At 38.1% G+C, this 22,427-nt stretch overlaps 1 protein-coding gene across 1 annotated transcript; it reads left to right on the top strand.

Annotated features, from left to right (window-relative positions):
* The first annotated feature begins 4,851 nt into the window (after positions 1–4,851).
* Positions 4,852–6,748, top strand: LOC129248138 (cytochrome c1). Its single transcript, XM_054887584.1, has 3 exons — positions 4,852–5,124; positions 5,936–6,189; positions 6,259–6,748. The coding sequence occupies exons 1-3, from the start codon at positions 5,102–5,104 to the stop codon at positions 6,414–6,416; spliced, it is 435 nt and encodes a 144-aa protein (XP_054743559.1). The 5' UTR covers positions 4,852–5,101; the 3' UTR covers positions 6,417–6,748.
* Positions 6,749–22,427: the final 15,679 nt, after the last annotated feature.

Raw genomic sequence — 22,427 nt, 5'->3', positions numbered from 1 at the left:
GCAGTCAAGCATGCTGGACTGTCGCCAACCCCTAATTGAATAAAAGCTGTGAATGTGGAGTCAGTCAATTTAGTGCAAAGGAAATTTAGTACTGCAAAAATGTAATAGCTAAATTGCTGATATTAAGTTCATAAGTAAATTTGGTCAAAATGATCAAAACATTCATTATGTTAAGTACACTTAAGAAATAAGCATTTGAAAATAAACTAAATGCTCAAAAGCATTGGGTAAATAAAAACATGAAAATTACAAAAACCATTTTATAAATGAATGCCTTTCATTTAATTGGCAATGCTGCTGTTTCCGTGGCGCCGCAATTTAATGGCGGATTCTTATAGAACTCGACAAAAGAAAACGAAATGAAGAAGTAAAAATTTTTGGTATCTCGCTTAGTTTTTAAGTAATTTAATGTTAAAGTTCTCTAATCTAGCGAAAAGTTGGTGTTGCCATACACCTGAAATAAAAACGAAGTTCGTATGCAGAGATGTTCAGTAGAAGGTTCATTGTAAAACTGCAGTATTTTTTGCTGTAATTTTAAGTTGAGAAATAATTTTGAAAATAAGAACATACAACTCATTCAAACTTAAAAACAATGATATTAAGCGTATCTCAAAAAATAATAAAGTAATTAAAATTAAATTAATTAACACAGTATTTTTGCGTAGAACTCCTTATCGCGTGGGCGGCCTTTGGCTGCGCTTCAAAAAAATAACCCTCATCAGTCCAACTCCGGCTACGCAATCCACAGTATTTTTGCGTATAACTCCTTTCCGTGTTAAAACCATTGAAGCCAAAATTAAAACGTCATATGCGTGTGTGTAGTAAGGAGGCACAATAACCCCCATCCCCAACATTAACACTAAACTTAAATACTTAATTTTTGTTCATATTTTTGTTTCATTTGCAGGCATCCGGCAACACCATACTGTTGTCATTCCAATCTTCTTCTTATTCGCGTTCAAAATTGCATTTATTTTGATTGCATTTTATTTTAATAAAAATAATTCGAATATAAGGATAAAAATAAGCAAAAACACGCGTGTGAGTGTATATTTCGTGAATTTTAGTGAAGTGTTAAAAAATATATAGTGTAATGTGGCAAATTATTCAATATCTCGAAAACTATGCGAGATATCAAAAAATTTTACTCCTTCATTTCGTTTTCTTTTGTCGAGTTCTATAAGAATCCGCCATAAGATTGCGGCGCCACGGAAACAGCAGAATCCCCATTTAATTAGTATGCCATTTGATTTTTAAGCACATTAAAACAAAAGGTTAGGTTAGGTTAGGTTAGCCTGGTTGGCAATAAGCCACGCATAGATCTTTTGGTCCCTAGCGATACCAGATAGAGACCGAACTCTATGAATCCCTAAAGTAGACATCGTGTAGGATGTCAGCGCTTTTGGCGAATCTAAGTAGGTCTGGGAGTTCCGCTTTTGAGACGTCTTCCAGACCTTCAAACAGTGGGGCTCCCAGGCATCTTAGTCGCGTTTTTGATAATGCCGGACAAACGCACAGAAGGTGTTCTAGAGTCTCCTCAACATCCTCTCTGCATTTTCTGCATTTGTCCGTGTTAGCAATCCCTATCTTGTACGCATGTGCAGCCAATAGATTGTGACCTGTTAGCATACCTATGATAGTTCTGCATTCCTTTCGCGAGAGCGTAAGTACGAATTGAGTGAGTTTTTTGTCGTTGGTTCTACACATGAGTTTTGCTGTTTTGCATGTGGTCAGGTTAGTCCACCTAGCTTTCACTTGCCTTTTCATGTGGTCGTCCATTTCATTGTATATTGTGTTTAGCGGTCTCGGTATGTCGTTCTCTTGTTCAAATGGTAGTCTCACAGCACTTTTTGCTATCTCATCTACTATTTCGTTCCCTATAATGCCTTTGTGACCAGGTACCCAGTAGATATGCAGCCTACTGTTTTCGGCTAGCCTTTCTATGGCCTCCCTGCTCCGTCGAACATTTTTGGATTTAATACAATATGAGCTTATTGCTCTTATTGCTGCTTGACTATCCACGTATATATTAATTGTTGAGTTCTTTCTTGTTCTAGTGTAGGCTAGCTCCGCGGCCTTCCCCACAGCAAAAACTTCCGCTTGGAAAATACTGCTGTGGTCTGGCAGCTTGATAGGCTGCCGTATTCCTAGTTTTGAGCAGTAGATACCCGCTCCCACTCCGTCTGGAGTTTTCGAGCCGTCTGTATAGATGTGAAAGGTTCTATGGCCAGGCTTCATGCCTTTATGCCATCCCTCCTCTTCAATTGTAGTACGGAACCTTCTCTCCCAATTAAAGTACGGAGTCATGTAGTCTGTGCCACCTGAGCTCCACTTTCCTATTGAGCTATGACCGAAGGTTCTGCAGATGAATACCCCCGCAGCCATTAGCCTTCTCGCGGATTTCGCTGCCAGGTTTTCCGCCATGAGGTCAATAGGTGGCATGCTGAGTATCATTTCCAGCGCCGCCGTTGGAGTGGTCTTCATCGCTCCTGTTATGCACAGAGCAGCTAGTCGTTGAATCCTTTCCAGCGGCATTAAGTATGTCAGTTTTTTTGTCGCAGTCCACCATACTAAGGTTCCGTACAGCAATATCGGTCTGACTACTGCTGTGTAGCACCAATGCATCAGGGAGGGTGATAGACCCCAAGTAACGCCCAGCATTCTTTTACATGCGTACAACGCATTACTGGCCAAAAGAAAAGATGTAAAAAATTTTAAGAGCACAAAATTTCCCTGTTAAAAATCAATCGCATTTAGATTTTAAGCTAATTCATGGTTTTAATTAATCAAAACCTATATAGAAAATTATTTGGGATAACCAAAAAGAGCGTAATAACATGAACGTATTATTATCGATCCATTTGTGGGACAACATCAAGACACATGCCACAAATAATAAGAGGAGCTCCGCCAAATACCTAGTACAAGTTTACGCGCCAATTATTTATTTTATTTATTATTGATATTGCCAAAAAGTACAAAATTCATTCTCAGTACGAATTAATAAAATGCAAAAATCGTACGTATTTTGGCCAAAAGTCTAAAAACGACAGCACTGTGTCTCATGTTCAGTTGGTTTTTTTTTTTGTATTTTTACCGTTCTGTTCTCTCATTTCATTGCATTCCTGCCTTTCGTTTCCTTTGAGCGAACAGTGTGGCCATTTTGTGTAACGACTAAATAAACGACAGCGAGCTTTGCTTTACCTTGAAAAGTTCTATCAGCAAATGATAGCTTTGCAGTACGAAGCTTGTACGTAGTCAGTATTATCAACAACAAAACATATAAAGACACAAAACCTATTGTAAATGATGTCATTATTTACAATTAATTGAGTAATATGAGTACGAAGCGACGCGAAGAACTAAAATATCTAAGGTGGACAAAATGCTGTCAAATAGAATTTTTGCGCTATTCGGTACTAAAGCATTTAGAGCACTAAAAGCTAAGCTAGCATGTAGCCACATTTCTTACATATGTATGTACATACCTATCTTTTCGTTTTTATTAGTTGAAGCAGAAGTAGCATGCATTGCGTCAGAATCTTTACTCCACACCCATCTCAATTTAATCCAATCGTCTAACAAATGTGTCTTAACCTCTGTACAAGTTCTGTTTTGACTTTGTTCTTTTTTCTCTTGCTGTTTCAAAATTGCATCAAGCAAATCACATCGTAGTATTGGACATGCAAATGTCGCAATAAAATTAGAATTTAGTTTTGATAGGACGAAATTCAGTAAGACAGGTACATATGTTTTAACGGTGAACTCGCCGTCTCCACCTAACTTTTCTAGTTTAGCAGAGCTTTTTTTAACGTAATCTACAGAAAGTGTAGATGTGGGGTTACGTTATCAAGATTGAGTGCCGAATTAATCCAGTCAAACTAATGTGTGTTTTCAATAGCGCGCTTCTAAATTTAATAATAACAAATAAACACACAACTTCAATCTAATTTTATATTTTATAAAATTTCTAAAAATAAAAGTTATTACACATTTAACTTGAGCATCATATGTAAACGAAGGGGATATGTATTTATGTATATATTATTGCCATTGCGACATTTGCATGTGCAAGCAGATATATTGAGTAATTAGCTTGGGCATATTGTGCGGGAAATCGTTACTTTTTTTACTTATTTATCCTTGACTGATGAAACATTGCGTGAATAGCAACTAGAAAAGGCTTAACTTATCCAACTATGAGCAAAACGAGTCTACGAAAGGCGAAGTGAAGAAACATAAAACAAATCCGCTTGATTATTCGATTAAATAAATATTTTCTCGAAATATTCCAGATTCGGTAGACACAAAATTGAAATTCGGTTTCTTCGTTTATGGCATACAGCGTTTGTATCGTGCATGAGGCGCTTAAAATAACGCTACTTTTTACTTTATTGTGCCGAAAATTCCACCAACTAACATATATTTTTTCTCATTCTCTCTCCTCTACCACATGCAAATCTCGTTTTACGCCGGTCTCTGCCATTTACAATTTCCCAGAATTTTCTATGTTCCGTTTCTGTCATGCTTCCAGTGTGACCATTTCGATGTGTGTATATCAGCATCGAATCGAAAAATGAACACCTGCGCGCAATACAGGTATGCTTTGAATTTGAAAAAAAAAACTGTTAACAATTTACAGATTTTTATATCCTTTTCAGCATTAATCTGCTGTTAAAATCATTTATTACTGGCTTGAAGTTTTCAAAAATAAACACAATAGTCCAATAGCAAGGTTATTAAAAATCTTTTCCAGTAACAGCCAGTTTTTCTATTGTAACATTTTTGTTATGCTTAATTTGCGAATACAACAGTGTGTTTCGTGTATCTACCTGAGAACGCTGAAAAGTGCGAAACGTCTCATTCGGCGTTAGTTGCTTCTACGGTTCGGACGTGTTTGTCTTCTAATATTTTGTTCGTCAAGTAAAGTCATCTTTTCATAAAAAAAGTTGGTAAATTTTGAAGTTTTTTTGCATAGCAGATTTAATTAGCATAATCATTTGCTAAACTCCTGTGTTTTAATTCATAAAACGTAAAAAAACGTAGTTCATTTGAGCTTATATTCATTCCTGCTCGTAGAGAAAAAAAAACTACTGACAAAATGGCCGATGTTGTTGAAAAGAAGTGAGTTCTTATTTAATTTTGCAATCATACTTTTAGATATATGTATAGTACAGTTGAAGTTATATTTCAAGAAATGTGTTAAATTAAAAGTGTGCTAAAGAAATATGGAAATTTTTGTGTATATAACAAATAGCGGCATTCGGCGTCGTTTTCTGTCTCTTTCGTGTAAATAGCGCGTACCCATAACACATCGCATTCGTTTTTGGCGCGACATGTTCAAAGCGGTCGGCTTTTTAATTCAAGTAAACGGAAAAGGTGATACATACAGCAAAAACCTTTTCCACCACGCAATGCCATGTATAAGCTCAACATTTGAACGTTTGCTATTGTGGCTAACTTTGTCTTTTCATTTTTTTTTTTTAACTTTGCTTTTGCATATTCCTTGGCCGTTTTTGTTGCGCTAAACTAGTTCTATTCACGTACATCATTTATCAACGCTTCGCTTACATTTCATTCGTTTGATTTGCCGTATTCGTATGTATTCGTTTTTCATATATTTTGCTGCGCACAAGCTACGTGATTGTGTCAATAACAGTGGCGTTTTTCTGGACGGTCTTGATTGATACATAATTCAGTCTTTTTTTCTTTTGTTGCCAACTTAAATTTTTATTTTTAACGCTTCGCTACAGCTAAATAAATAACGAGTTTTGCTTAAATGTGAAATTCAAATGAAGTCACTGCAAGCGTTTCTATTTTCGCTACTAACGAGAAGAAATGCTATGGTTCATAGCATCTAAATTAAGTGTGCTAATCGTTTAAATTCATAATTGATTTTATTCTATATAAATTGTTATTCATTATTTCCTTTTAGAGAAACTCCAATTGTCGAGAAAGTCGCTGCTGAAGAAGTAGAAGCACAAAAGGAAAAAGAGGTTGCAGAGGAGGTAGCACCAGCCGCCGAAAATGGTAGTGCTGACAGTGCATCCGCCAAAGAAAATGGTGACGCTGCCGAAGTAGCCGCTGAATCTACAACTGAAACGCCAAAAGAAGCATCTGCTGAGGCTGAAGCTGCCGCTCCTGCCGAAGAAAATGGCAAGGATGACGAAGCGGAAAGCGAAGCAACTGGTAAGTAAAACTTGTATACTATATACTACTTAAAATTTTCCTGAACTAATTGAAATCAATCCATTTCAGATTCAGCACCCGCAGAGGCTGTAAAGAGAAAAGTAGCTGAAGACGAATCAAAACCAGAAGAATCCACTGCAGCAACACCTGAGAAAAAAGCCAAGCTAGACGAACCAGTTAAAGAAGACACCCAAAATGGTTCCGAAGCATCAGAGGTTGCGGCTTAACTTAGATCTTAATATAACCTTAAACTATTCAACATTATCAGTAACAAAAAAAAAGAAATCAGAAAAAGTGTACACCCATAGAATTTTATGTGTATGATTTTATGAAAGTGTGTTCAATTTTTTTGTGAGGTTGACAAACAAACTTCCATAATCTGCAATCTGAAGCGACTATACTTTTACAGTTGACATCTACAAAGAGGGATGTAGTTTGTCTTTTATTTCCAGTATTGATGACAAATCATCCCTCTTACCAAGAAAAAGGCTAAACCTGTACATTCAAACAAATATTCAATAAAGTACTCGACTTGCAGTGGGAAGTCGAAGCTAACAGATTTCGTATGGCTTTTTTTTGTACAATATTGCACAGTTGTAGCGTCGTTACTATTCGCTTCCATTTAGTAACCACGTGGTTTTTAGAATCATACGGAGGACTGGCAAAGGTTTGTTATATTTGAAGTTTAAACATTTCGTATTTAAATACATTTCTATTTATTGAATTAAAATTGTAACTAGAATTTAATAGTTGGGTTACAGCGGCAGCTGCCAGGAGATTTCTAAAACTAAAAACATCAAGCGTAAAGGTTAAGGGTTGAATTTAGGGTCTTATGCATATCAAATTGTGCATTCCTTGAAATAAAGAATATTTTTACCTGCCCATGTTATTTTAATACTTTCATGGAGTTACAATACTCGAAAACTATATTTTTGGAATAAAGAATCAAAACAATCATGGGCCGCGTATTTGAATCCTAACAGTATATAGTAGCAGTTCTATGCAAATGCATAACCAAGAAGTATTAAATAAGTTTCGATTGACAACTCAGTGCAGATAGTAACAATAAAAAATATAAACGAACGAATTAAGATGGGTAATAATTTTAATTCATGCCTAATTCAATTCCTTATTTATTTCTCAATTTCTCTTTATTTTGTATAAATTGCCATATGCGAGAAGTGTAAAGTAGCTGTTTTTAAAAGGCTTCACCTTTTGTATTTTCTACAAATGCATTTTGCACTTAGCACATGGCCATTCGATACATAAAGGTTGTGAAAATTAAAACCACCGGGTGCTCATGAAGTGAAATTAAAGCTAGGCTTCTAAACCACCCATTTCCGTTTTCAGCGTTTTATTCAGCGAACAAATTTAATGGAAGAATAAAATGCTGAAAGCGGTAATTTGGTGACCGCGTGGTACAGAGTTTTAGCTGAAATGCATACAAAATTTAATGCTGAATAAAACGCTGAAAACGGTATTGCGTGAACCGCGTGGAATTCTGGCTGAAAAGCATAGAATAGGTGATAGTATTAGTAGAAAAACAAAATTTACATATAACTTGGTTTTGTAATTGGGTGGTTTAAATGTCAAAATTTCAATCCGAATGCAATCAAATAAAGCAACAACCAAAAACCTCACTTTACCTTAAATCGCAAACAGATCGGCTGCTGTAGTAACTTCACCTTATATGAATTCGCTTTGTTATATAACACGTGGTAATGAGACTGACTTCACCACACACAGACATTCAATTTCTTTTGTAATTTTTTTTTTTTTTTTGCTCAATAAAACACAAATATTATTAAAAAGGCGTGAATTCAAGATTTTAGTTATCATAATCATAATTTAGTTATCATAAATCGTTGCGTGCAAATCATTGTGTAAGAATGATACGAACTAAGCAAACGGCGTTGTTTCATAATTGCAATATGGCGCGTCATAAGATGAAGCTTCCATTTGAAATTCCCGAACACAGTTGATTAGTAACATTAAACGAGCGAATTGAAAGAAGGCGGCTATACGAAATCGTTTGCGTTTGCTTACAGCGTGATTCATGTGCCAAAAAAGTAGAAGTATCATGGATTATGTACATATATATCAATCACGGATAAGAGAATACAGAATGTCACGCGCTTTGTAAATCGCTAACCCGCTCTCAGTGAATTTCACAGAATGATGATATAATTTAAGAATTTTATTTTTATATTTATGTATGTATATATATGTATGTGTATATGAATTTCAATTGAACATTTTGCGTAATAGTTTCTAATTTCTATGCCTTTTGCTATAAAAACTTATTAAAATGAGGTGGGCGGTATTGAATTGTGGCAATGATCCCAGCGCGATCTCTTTTTTTCTAGCTTCTACATTATTTGCCTGCCTTCCACCTAATCCATAAATAAATAGCATTTCATAGTTTACGATAAATTTTATTATAGTCAACTTTTTTTTCTTCAACCTCCTTCGAAATGAGTAAAAATGAAGAACAAAATAAAAAAAAATTTTTTTCACAAACAAAGGTTTTAAAAAAGGTGGGGTTAACTCTGCCACAGTCAGCTTAAAGTGCATTTTATCACAAAAGCTGAATTTTAATTTGACATGAGAACGTTTAAATAAGATTCTAAGTTGTTACGTTGCTATATAAAGTTTTGAAACATTTAAAGTAATTGACACGATCTTATTCAATTAAATTGTGAAATCCAGCTCATTGTCACAATCAATTCCTACTGGCCTATTTTTCTGGTGTTGTCAGCACTGATACAAAACTTTTGCTTTGGTAAGTCCCGATTTACACACAGAGACCTCTGTATGGACGACACTGGAAATTATCTTTTGATATATCATTCGCATCCAAACGGGCAAAATTGTTTTTAACAACATTCGCTGTTTTCGACGTTCACTTCTATAAGTTTCACAATGCGATTTAGTAGCACAAAACGTGTCGTCAGTATCGGAAACAAAAACCCCTCTCTCTTCTCCGTCCGTCCTCCTATCACGAGCAAAATGGTTCTCTTTCAAATGTTTCTCTGTGTAAGTCGGGACTAATACGAAGAAGAGGAAATATGAACAATGTGTTACATTGCTACAGACGTGGACTCATTCGTTAAAATGATTATATTGTATCTGGATGTATATTATTCTACACAATATTTCCGTTTTGGAAGATAAAACATGAAAGTCTTATAGAAGATGAAGGACCTGTATCTCATAAACATTTTCAAGTAAACGAGATTTCAACTTAAAATCGGCGTTTTTCATGAGCCAATCAATTCAAATGTTACCAATTTGTCGCAATAACTTATGTCTAATAGTTTAATCCTACAACTTTTTTTGCAAAAGGTCTCATTCAAAATGAAATTTAACTCTTTTCTAATTTATTCCACATAACTTCATGCATTTCTATCAAGGTCATGATCGCTGACCCTTGGACCACAATTAATAATATGATTCTTAATCAGAGAATATTCTGTGATTTTGCCGTTTTGAATGCAGTAGAAACGGCTGAAAAACGACAACATGCAAGGACAGCTGTAGAAAAGCGAAAATGCAAATTAGAATACAAGAAGAAGAAAAAAATTACAAAAGCAATACGCGAATAAATTGCACAAGTTTGACGTCAGACATACATCGATTCTGCCAAATTCACTGAGAGCGGATTAGCAGTATCAGATGGGCGCCACCTTTATATTTTGTACATCGTGTGCTGACACAGGGTGAAGTACATAATTAAATAACTCATATTTCTTTATATTGTGGAATAAACTTTTTCGTTTCATATGGGTAGCTCTGTACTCTCTCTTTTAGCCAGAAAATAGTTTTAACGCATTTCTGATTGACACAATTTTAAAAACTAAATTTAAATTAGAATTTAAAATTTAAAATTTAAAATTTAAGTATAAATATAAATTAGAATTTAGTTTTAACTAGAATATGGTTTAACGTTGGACTGTAACGATGATTTGCATTGTTTGCTCTCACAGCAAATCTTAAGTGATGTGTTCGGCAAAATTACTTTCAGATTTGTAACATACCTGTATGCCAATGTAATGGAGTAGCGGCCTTAGGTTTGTTTAAATGCTTAATTTTGTGCCTTTGCACCTTCGCCTTGCTGCGCATTCATATAAATTCGAGTTTTTATTTTCCTCCTTTATTTTAGAGTTCGCATTTCCTTTCGAATACCATTTTTTTGCTTATAAAAAGTAGTGTTGTTAACATTTTTATTCCACATTATGTAAAAATGTACATAAATCTGTACAACTCAGACTCTTCTTTACAGCCGAACGTTATATGAGATACCGAGGATGGCAGGAGGAAGTTGAACCAAGTCATGTTAGGGACCCAATTTCGGCCTGAGAACCAGGGCGTGGAGCTCACAAAACATAAGACCGAAAGCCACAGCAGCTCGTGGTCAGCATGCAACTAGACGACATATCCCTAGTAAGAAAAAAAAAACCGGTGAAATACCTAGTCATTCAACTCGATTGTAGGCTTACTTTCTGGTCCCAGATTCGGCACGCGGCCTCTAAAGCAGCGAAGATCACGGAAATGTTGAGCAGACTAATGTAGAACATCGGAGGATCTTCTTCTTCTTAATTGGCGCAATAACCGCTTACGCGATTTTGGCCGAGTTTAACAAAGCGCGCCAGACGTTTCTTTCTCGTGCTAACCGGCGCCAATTGGACACACCAAGTGAAGCCAAGTCCTTCTCCACCTGATCTTTACAACGCAGAGGAGGCCACACATAGGTAGTCACAAGTATGGAAGCTTGGTATAGTTAAAATGAATGCATGCAATATTTATATGGATTTTTTTGTTACATTTTTTTCAAGTACGTTTAACCCATAGGTGCTCAATGTCTTTGACAACCCTTAGTGAAATTTTTCAGGGAATCTTTTTGTAGAATATATTAACCCTTTAATACAACAGGAAGTAATAAAAGCAATGTGTAGACTCCATAAATATTGTTTCTGGCCGAAGACGGAACTTCGAGACACAGATAAATCTTTAATTTGCTATCTGAGCAGTATGCACTGTTTTTGGCACCTAAAGACGACCTGATACCCACAGTTTCATTTGGAAGGAAATTTGATCAGATTTCCATTGCGTGAGCAGAATGCATTCAGGGAGGTTTGACGGATATTTTCTTTACCGATGGGTCCAAGAATGAAATAGGGTCTGGAGCCGGATGGTACTTAAACGATAGTAATAAGTATCAGTACGCTATGGGGGAAATGGCAACAGTTTTCCAAATGGAAGTTTTTGCCATCCTGAAAGTAGCCGAATGGATAATCGAGAGGAGATGGAGCGGGAAACAGATTCGAGTTTTCAGTGACAGTCAGGCTGCACTGAAGGCCTTGGAGAACGCGAACCAAACCTCAAAGATTGTTCAAGAATGCAAGAAGAAGCTTAATTCTGTCGCAAGACAAAACAGGCTTGTACTTATATGGGTTCCGGGACACTCCGGTGTTCAAGGAAACGAAATTGCCGACGAATTGGCCAACCGTGGATCAGCGGTGCCCCCACAGGGGCCAGAGCCAATAATCGGAATCAGCTCCGCAGGAATCATGAATTGCATCAGCGATTAAGCAGGCAATCTGCATAAAGAACGATGGTCCGGTCTAGCAGGCTGCAGAACTGCAAAGTGTTTTGTGACAAGTCCGAACAGAAAACTGTGAAACTTTCTACTAAAACTTGGAAGGAAAGACGTTCGGTTGATGGTCGGTATCATTACAGGACAGAACCCATGGGGTAAGCATATTACCACCATTGGAATCATTGAGTACTCAGTGTGTCTGTCGTGTTTGGAGGAGGCGGATAGTACTGAGCACTTTCTCTGTCAGTGTCCTGCCTATGCTAGAGCACGGCTATGAGTTTTGGGTTCCGATGTCATGAGAATGAGTAATATTCGTTCTCTAAAACTGGAGGATTTGCCTAAGAATCTGCAAAATCCTCACAGGACTAACTATCTCTATCTCTGTCTCTATTCTTTCCTCTCTCTTTCTCTGATACTTTTCTCCTTCCCTCCTTGACTATCTACCCTCCTTGAATATCTACCCCCTTTCCAGAGCTTTAAATTCAATGGGCTTTTTAGCCTGAGTGTTTTAGGAGCCACCAAATCTCCTGAAAAGGCCAAGCCATCAAATTTCATTTTCAACCCTTTAATACCCAGTTTAAGAGGACTTTTGAACAATTTTTGAAAAAATGGGTTAAATAGTACTTAAACGATAGTAATAAGTATAAGGATTCAGCGGGTTAAAATATTCTAAAAAAATTTATCACAGAATTTTACGATAAGTCTTCTAAGACGAAATTTAAGAAAAATCAATATTTTTGCTGGATTTACCATATTATTTAATATGGCATTTGATCAATATTGCGAAACTTTATACACTGTACAAAAAAAAAATTATGACCCAGTTGGGGTTTTACTATTCTACATGAGTACTTTCATTTGCAATTGGTTTGGTTTGGGCCCGAGCCGATGACCTGAAAAATGTCGCACTGTGTTATTTTATTACAAATTGAAGTGAAAACTTCTTTAGAATCGTTGGGAGGGATTTGAGAAAAAGTGAAACGAAAAAAGCGACACTCTTGGCTACGAATATTACATATACACGTAGCGACGAACTAAATAACTTTTAGGCCAGCGCCGACAGCATGGCGCGATAGCCGAGCGGCTAGCAATGTGAGCTTCCGATCCAAAATCCTTGGTTCGAATCACAAGAAAAAAATTTTTTTTATACAGTTATTTTATTTTATTTTATGATATGTTTATGAGGAGCTTTTTCTCATGGCAGAAATACACTCGGTGTTTTGCCATTGCCTGCTGAGGGGTGAGCGCTATTAGAAAAATAGTTTTCCTTAATTTTGGTGTTTTCACCGAGATTCGAACTGACGTTCTCTCTGTGAATTCTGAATAGTAGTCACGCACCAACCCATTCGGCTACGGCGTTTGTTTAATTTTACTGACGCAAAAATGAGGGAAAATATTTGAATAAAGTTTGCTTACTGTTTACACATTTTCCAAAGGTGACGGAGAACCAAAAAAAAAAGTCGATTTTCAAACAAATACGAGTGCATATGTGTAATTGTGTTAGAGTTTCGGTCACGCTCCAGCAAAACCTGCGTGCATATGTGTTTGTAACATTCAAAAAAATGTAATTGTGTTAGAGTTTAGCAACCGCGTGTGTATTTTTATATTCGTAAATATTTTCATTTTTAAATATTTACCGCAATTATGCCGAAAAATAATGCAGAAAAGTGTCGTGAATATCGACAGAAAAAAAATCAATAAATAGCATCACGGAATTCATTCACGAAAATTTAATAAAGTATACACCAGAAGTATCGCGGATACTTAGAAAAGATTACAATAAAGTTCCAATGATTTTAAGTGGCGATTTTAACGTAAATTTTGCATTAGACACAGCGATTCCTTCAATTGACTTTCTCAATACAACATTCAATTTAAAAATGTGTAACAATCGCACTGAATCGACAACACGATCAAAAACAACAATTGACGCGGTATTTCAAAGATATGTTGACAACATCGAAACCAAAGCATTTGTATCATATTTTAGCTATCATAAGCCACTCGTATCATTTGTTGAAATTGAAAACATTGAGGATGAATAATAATAAAATGAAGAAAATAAAATATGAACTTTATAGCAATATTATAATGAACCTATAATTATCCCGCTCCTAATGCTGCTTTCGTCTCGTTCTCTCTCAGTTTGTTTTACGGAAGGTTTCACTTCTATCGCGTCTAACCGTTAGACTGGTGTTTTTTTTTAAATATATCTACATTTATTTATTTTATTTATTAAAAAAAAAAATTGACTTAAAGAGTAAATCTTATAAGCTAATTGTAACATAAAGCGATAGCGTCGAGCCCTTACGGTTAAACTGTGTATATGGAGTATTGTGTCTTTGTAATGTGTCTTAAATTCTATGGTACAAGTTGGTTATTTTAAGAAATTTGGTTATTAAAGATATTGAATCGGAGGTTGGGGAAGATAGATGCGTCATTGGATTTTAGTTGCTGAAGATTTGCCTTCTGCGGGCAGTGTATAGTGGGCAATTAAGGAGGATATGGGGTATGGGGTCTGGGTTGCACGAGCACGTAGTTGGGTTGGTGTTGGCCATTAAATGTCCATGTACACATGACAGAAAAAGTCTGCGTTCACCCACTGTTATAAAGTATTAAAATAATTTAACGTTTTTATCTTAAAACTCTCAGTTATTTCTTTTCACTTATTTCAAAGAAAATTATTCGTAGAGGGTATGAACAAAATTTTTTGGAGTTTGAGCTGCGCCGTGTTCAGATAACGGGATTGTAGTACAGTTACTTAAATAGGCTGAGCAGAAAAAGTGTGCGTTCATTTCGAATAGTGACGATTATTTGCATGGCAATTACGTTAAATTTAATTTGAAATCATTCATGTACATAGGTGACGCGGTTAAGAACAAATCTAAAGAGGGAAAAATTGATATTAGAAATACATTTTTTGTTACTATGGACCAAAGGCGAAAAGAAATATGTAGATATTGGTGAAAGGAAAATCATTGCAAGTTTGTGGCAAAATAGTAAGAGCTATCGGGAAATCGCGAAAATTGTTGGGAGGCAATACTCCTCGGTCCAAAGAGTGATAAACAACTTCAAGCAAACGAATTGTTTGGAGTCTAAGCCTCGTTCTTCTTCTTCTTCTTAATTGGCGCTAGAACCGCTTACGCGATTTTGGCCGAGTTTAACAAAGCACGCCAGTCGTTTCTTTCTCGTGCTAACCGGCGCCAGTTGGACACACCAAGTGAAGCCAAGTCCTTCTCCACCTGATCTTTCCAACGCAGAGGAGGCCGCCCTCTTCCTCTGCTACCACCAGCTGGTATCGCATCGAATACTTTCAAAGCCGGAGCGTTTGTATCCATTCGGACGACATGACCCAGCCAACGTAGCCGCTGGATCTTTATTCGCTGCGCTATGTCTATGTCGTCGTAAAGCTCATACAGCTCATCGTTCCATCGTCTGCGATATTCGCCGTTGCCAACGTGCAAAGGTCCAAAAATCTTACGCAGAATCTTTCTCTCGAACACTCCAAGCGTCGCTTCATCGGATGTTGTCATCGTCCAAGCTTCTGCGCCATACGTTAGGACGGGCATGATGAGAGCCTTGTAGAGTGTTAGTTTTGTTCGTCGAGAGAGGACTTTACTACTCAGTTGCCTACTTAGTCCAAAGTAGCACTTGTTGGCAAGAGAGATTCTACGTTGGATTTCAAGGCTGACATTGTTATCGGTGTTAATGCTGGTTCCTAAATAGACGAAGTCCTTTACAACCTCGAAATTATAACTGTCTACAGTGACGTGGGTTCCGATACGCGAGTGCGCGGACTGTTTGTTTGAAGACAGGAGGTACTTCGTTTTGTCCTCGTTCACCACCAGACCCATTCGCTTTGCCTCTTTATCCAGTTTGGAGAAGGCAGAACTAACAGCGCGGTTGTTAAGGCCAATGATGTCAATATCATCGGCATACGCCAACAATTGTACGCTCTTATAAAATATTGTGCCTGAGCGATTAAGTTCTGCGGCTCGTACGATGCTCTCCAACATCAGGTTAAAGAAGTCACACGACAGCGAGTCACCCTGTCTGAAACCTCGTTTGGTATCAAACGGCTCGGAGAGGTCCTTCCCAATTCTGACGGCGCTGCTGGTGTTGAGCAACGTCATCTTACATAGCCGTATTAGTTTTGCGGGGATACCAAATTCAGACATCGCGGCATACAGGTAACTTCTTTCCGTACTGTCGAATGCAGCTTTGAAGTCGACGAAAAGATGATGTGTGTCGATTCTCCTTTCATGGGTCTTTTCCAAGATTTGGCGTATTGAGAATATTTGGTCGATGGTGGACTTTCCAGGTCTGAAGCCACACTGATAAGGTCCAATCAGTTGGTTGACGGTGGGCTTCAGCCTTTCACACAATACGCTCGCTAGAACCTTATAGGCGATATTTAGAAGACTTATCCCGCGGTAATTGGCACAAATTGCAGGATCACCCTTCTTATGGATTGGGCAGAGCACACTTAAATTCCAATGGCAGGCATGCTTTCATCCGACCATATTATGCATAGGAGCTGATGCATGCACCTTACCAGCTCCTCACCGCCATGTTTGAATAGCTCAGCCGGCAGTCCGTCGGCGCCCGCGGCTTTGTTGTTCTTTAGCCGCGTTATCGCTATTCTCACCTCGTCATGATCGGGTAGCGGAACGACAATTCCGTCGTCAACGATTGGGGTATCGGGATCTTCACTTTCTCTGTGACATGCGCAGCTGTCACCGTTTAACAGGTTCGAGAAGTGTTCCCTCCATAATTTAAGATTGCTCTGTACGTCAGTCACCAGATCGCCGTCTTTGTTCTTACAGGAAAACGCCCCGGTCTTGAAACCTTCTGTAAGCCGCCGAACTTTCTGGTAGAATTTTCGGGCGTTGTTCCTGTTGGCCAGCATCTCAAGCTCTTCGCACTCACGTATTTCGGCCTCTCGTTTCTTCTTTCGGATAATACGTCTCTCTTCCTTTTTCAGCTCTCTGTAGCGATCCCACATGGCTCGCGTTGCGCCCGATCGCAGCGTGGCTCTATAAGCGGCATCTTTTCTTTCTGCGGCAGCATGACATTCCTCGTCGTACCAACTATGTTTTCGGGCTCGCCGGAATCCGATTTCTTCTTCGGCGGCGGTACGTAGGGAACGAGAAATGTGGCTCCATTGCTCGCGCATGCCGATTTGTTGGGCAGTGCTTTCGGAGAGCAGGAGTGAGAGTCGAGTGGCGAATCTTCTGGCTGTCTGTTGTGATTGCAGCTTTTCAATGTCGAACATTCTTTGCGTAGGTAGATGTACGTTTTTTGCTGCACAGAGGCGGGTGCGCAGCTTGGCTGCAACAAGGTAATGATCCGAGTCGATGTTGGGTCCTCGGATCGTGCGTACATCTAATACACTAGAAGCGTGTCTTCCATCTATCACAACATGATCGATCTGGTTTCGCGTTTTTCGATCAGGAGACAGCCAGGTAGCTTGGTGTATCTTTTTATGCTGGAATCTGGTGCTGCAGACTACCATGTTTCGGGCCCCGGCGAAGTCGATCAGCCTCTGTCCGTTACCGGATGTTTCGTTGTGCAGGCTGAATTTTCCGACTGTGGGACCAAAAATTCCCTCCTTGCCCACCCTGGCGTTGAAGTCGCCAAGCACGACTTTTATGTCGTGGCGGGGGCAGCGCTCATAGGAACGTTCCAGGCGCTCATAGAAGGAATCTTTGGTCGCATCGTCCTTCTCTTCCGTCGGGGCGTGGGCGCAAATTAGCGATATGTTGAAAAAACGGGCTTTGATGCGGATTGTTGCGAGACGCTCGTCCACCGGAGTGAACGACAGTACTTGGCGACGAAGTCTCTCTCCCACAACAAATCCGACACCGAATTTGCGCTCCTTTACATGGCAGCTGTAGTAGACGTCGCAAGGTCCTATGGTTTTCTTACCTTGCCCCGTCCATATACAGTTTATTGAGTCGATAATGAATAGACATGATTATCTCGATATTTTAAAAACGAATTTGAGAGAAAGTGCAATCTAACTGGGACTCGGTGAAAGATTTGTTTTCCAACAGGACAACGACCCGAAACACACAGCAGAGATTGTTAGGTTGTGGTTGTTGTATAATGTTCCAAAACCACTTCGCACACCCCCACAATCAACTGACCTTAACCCCATTGAGCACTTATGGGACGTTCTAGAAAAAAAAAAAACGAGAGCGTACAATAACTAGCAAGGAAATGCTTAAGAACGCGCTTAAAGAGGAATGGGAAGCCATAAGTCCAGAAATAACAGCCAAACTAGTTGGATCAATGAAAAGACGCCTTCTAGAAGTCATAAAAAGGCGTGAATTTCCAACTAGCTATTAATTTTAAAACATTTATATGATCTTAAGCCTTTTATTTTATTATTATTGAAGTGAACGCAAACTTTTTCCGTTTAGTTTGAATGGCCTTTTTAATTTTATGTGATTTTGTTATTGGTAGCGAAATATGTGTGATAGTTACGTTTAAGTGAACTAAATACAACTCATTAAAAAAAATTTCTGAAATATTTATTGTTTTGAACTTTTTCTAATGCAAAGAATATTTGCATAGGTGAACGCAGACTTTTTCTACTATGTGTATAGTCTTTGTATGCCCTGGACAAAGACGCCCGAACTTTATGACGTCTAGTCGGGTCACCCTATTTTTATTATTTTTTATAAAGCCCGTTATGTGGGGTTTTGTATGGTTTACCTGTTCGTACCATTCATTGGTTGAGTTCCATGTATGGTGATGTTTGTTATCGAAATGTTTTTTATATGTTTTTTAATGTTGGCGGTGTAGTCAGCGAATTTATTTCCGGTCATGTTGGCGTGTCCCGGCACCCAAATTAGTTTGATTTTAGGGTATTTCGCTATCATAATGTTTCTAATGGTGGTTGGTTTTTGGTTTTGCTCTTTATTGTGTTTATAGCTTCACACATGGCTATAATTTCTGCAGAGTATGTTGAGCTATAGCTTGGTAGGTTTGACATTTTTATAACTTGGTTTTGTGTGGTTATGCTGTATGTAGTATTGTCTTAGATCCGTCTGTGTAGATGAAGGTGTAATTGTGGTATTTCTCTTTAATTTCGTAAAATGTTGTTTGATACTGGATTGGGTTCGTATTTGCATTTTGTTTGAGATAGTCTTGTTCCTGAATACTTGTACCAGTCTAGTACGTCCCTGAAAATGCTTCTCAGGCCTGTTACTGGATTTTTTCCTTTTTTTTCTTTAATTATTATATAGAAGTCGTCCGCGTATGCACAGAAATCGAATTCTTTGTGACGAGATATGATGGAGCTTAGTTTGTTGCAGGCGATGAGGAAAATGATGACCGATATGGGTGAGCCCTGGGGGGTTCCATTGACCATGGACCGGATATCGGAGAGTTGGTTTTTAACGCGTACCGCAAATTTACGGTGGGTCATAAAGTTTATGACATATTTCGTAATTTTGGGGCCGAGTTTCCACGTTTTCAGCTGCTCCACAATAGTGTGAATGCCGATTCTGTCATAGGCCTTTTCGAAATCGAGGGATATAAGGGTTAGATGGCTTTTTTAAGGGAGAGTCTAGTTGACGCTAAATAATCTAAGAAAAGTTGGGTATCTGCTGTTGATTTTCCTCTCATAAGACCAGTTTGGCGGCTATTGAGTAGCTTGTGTTTTGTTAGCCGATTTGCGATTATTTTGTCTAGAACTTTAGCAAGACAGAGGTTAAGTGATATCGGTCTATACGAATTTGATATCTACATTTACTACTCTATATGTATAAACATTTGAATCGTTCTCTCAAATATATATGAGAATCACTCAAAGGAATTTGGACACAACACAATTAAAACCCACTCGGACGTCAAAAATAAGTATGGAAGAACTATTTCTCACTTGATTCTAAATAAAAATACCTATTTACACTAAAATTTTTAGTTTAAGAGTTACAGAGCATTAATTAATTGGATCGATTTCAGACCACTTTTTGTGCTTTTAACTGAATGTATATTAGAAATAAAGGGTTTTCCAATAAGAGGTGTTATTTTGGTAAATAATTCATTGATCTTTCGTTGCTTGTGTGGGACGTAACGCCGTCTTGTTGAAAATAAACGTTGTCCAGATCAATACCATCCAATTCCGGCCATAAAAAATCGTTAATCATCTCTCGATAGCGCAATCCATTCACCGTAACTGTTGCTCCAACTTCATTTTCGAAAAAGTAAGGTCGAATGACTTCGCCGGACTATAAACCGCACCAAACAGCCACACGTTGAGGATAGAGAGGCATTTCAACAATAACTCTTGGATTTTCTGAGCCCCAGATCCGACAATTTTGCTTGTTGACGAAGCCACCGAGGTGGAAATGGGCCTCATCCCTCAAGATGATTTTTCGATTGAATTCCGCATCATTTTCATGCATTTCAACGACCCAATCAGCAAAGACACGACGTTGTTGATGATCGGACGGCTTGAGTTCTTGTGTTAACTGGACTTTATAAGCCGTAAGACCCAAATCTTTAAGCAAAATGCGGTGTAATGACGTTTGTGGAATGCCTAATTCCAAAGAATGACGGGGAATGGACACACTTGGGCTTGCGTCAACACTTTCGGCTAAAACAGCAATATTTTCAGCTGTTCTTGAGCGACGTGCACGGGCTTTATTCTTCACATCACTAACTTGTCCCAACAGCGTGAATTTTTTCACCAATTTATGTATTGTGGTCCGACAAGGTGCTTCACGATGACCCAAAAATGTTCGAGTTTTACGAACCGTACATGCCATATTTTCACCAGTTTTATAGAGAATTTTAATAATTTCAATGCGTTGTTTAAGCGTGCATCGTTCCATTTTTATTAATGGCGTAGTTTCTACTTGTCAAATACAGGGTGGCTGATGAAAGCCGCTACCAAAAAAAAATTGAATAACTTTTTTTCTTTTTAAGTTATCTGTTCCATTTTTGTTTTAATTTGCAGATTGATCTTTAAAATTTAATTAAATGGATAACTGGGACACGCAAACAAGAATTTGGATAGTCCGCCGCTATCACGCTCTGGAGTCCGTAGTTTTGGTACAGAGAGAGTACAGGCGGATGTTTGGCGGCGATCCCCCGAGCAGATGGACCATAATGAGACTGGTGAATAATTTTGCTGAGCAAGGAACAGTCGCAAGAAGGCCTTATCATCGAAACCCACCAGTTCGGATGGAGGAAACGATCGCTGCTGTAGCTGCAGCTATACAAAGCAATCCAAGGGTTTCAACAAGAAGCTTATCTGCTCAACTTGGTGTCAGCCGACAGTCTTTGCAAACAATAATGCACAAAGATTTAGACTTATTTCCCTACAAAATTCAAATGGTTAACAAACTGAATGCAGCAGACTTGCCGATTCGCTTGGAATTTTGCCAGAAGATCCTGCAAATGGTGGAAGAAGACCAAAACATGTTAAACTGCCTTTTCATGTCTGATGAGGCCCATTTCGATTTAAACGGCAATGTGAACAAACAAAATTGTCGAATATGGAGTACTTCTAGCCCACAGATACTCCACGAGACGGAATTGCATCCTCTTCGCGTGACAGTGTGGTGTGCGGTTTCTTCACGCTGTATTGTCGGGCCTTATTTTTTTGAAGAAAATGGTCACACCGTTACGGTTACTGGAGACCGTTATTTGAAAATGCTGAAAGAATTTTTCTATCCAGAACTACGCCGAAAGAGAATTCCTTTCAACTCTGTGTGGTTTCAACAAGATGGGGCAACGTCTCACATAGCCCAGACTGTTATGACAGAGTTGCGACGAAAATTTCCCAATAAACAGATTTCAAGAAACTCCGAATTTCGTTGGCCTCCCAGGTCGCCTGACCTTACTGCACCTGACTTTTTCTTGTGGGGTTTATGTAAACAAGAAGTTTATAAAACAAAGCCAATAAATTTGGATGAACTAAAACAATCCATTCGGGCAACAATTGCGGCTATTCCTGTCGCAACTCTCAAAGCAGCAATGAACAACTTTTTACTAAGATGCCGCACTTGTGTCAACGTGCATGGGGGGCATTTAAATTCAATTAATATATTTTTAAAACTAGTTAAGCTACATTTAATAAAATTTAATGACCTTCAACTTGAAAAAAAAATAAATGAATTCCATACACTAAAAAAAAAGTTATTTGAGTTTCTTAATGTAGCAAAATTCATCAGCCACCCTGTATTAAAAAACGACAGCTTCAAAAGTGACATCTACCGAAATAGCGGGCTATTCAAAAAAACCCTTTACTATTTTCCACTAGAGAGGACTCGTTTTTGATGCAGATCTTAATTAAAAAAAAAAAAAAATAGTTTTGTACAATTGGGAGCTGCACTAAAGAGGTAATTATGTGTCATACGAGTATAAGTATATACATATGTACATTCACACACACGAACATATGTATGTATATAAGCATGTGCATTTTTCCCATTTAAGCGATCTCATGCAATTCCCAGACACAATTCAAATATATACACACACACATACACACGAATACTTCTCCGAAGGTACATAATATCCAAAGGATGACACAAAAAGAGGTGCTAATTGCGCGTAGATAAATACTTAGATGCAAGAGTACTTGTTCCCATAATTATCGCAAACAGATTAAAGTGAAGTG

Source organism: Anastrepha obliqua, chromosome 5 (assembly GCF_027943255.1).
Source record: "Anastrepha obliqua isolate idAnaObli1 chromosome 5, idAnaObli1_1.0, whole genome shotgun sequence".
NCBI lineage: Eukaryota > Metazoa > Arthropoda > Insecta > Diptera > Tephritidae > Anastrepha > Anastrepha obliqua.
The sequence above is the reverse complement of the archived record's forward strand: the minus strand, read 5'-3'. Positions and strand labels throughout refer to the sequence as shown.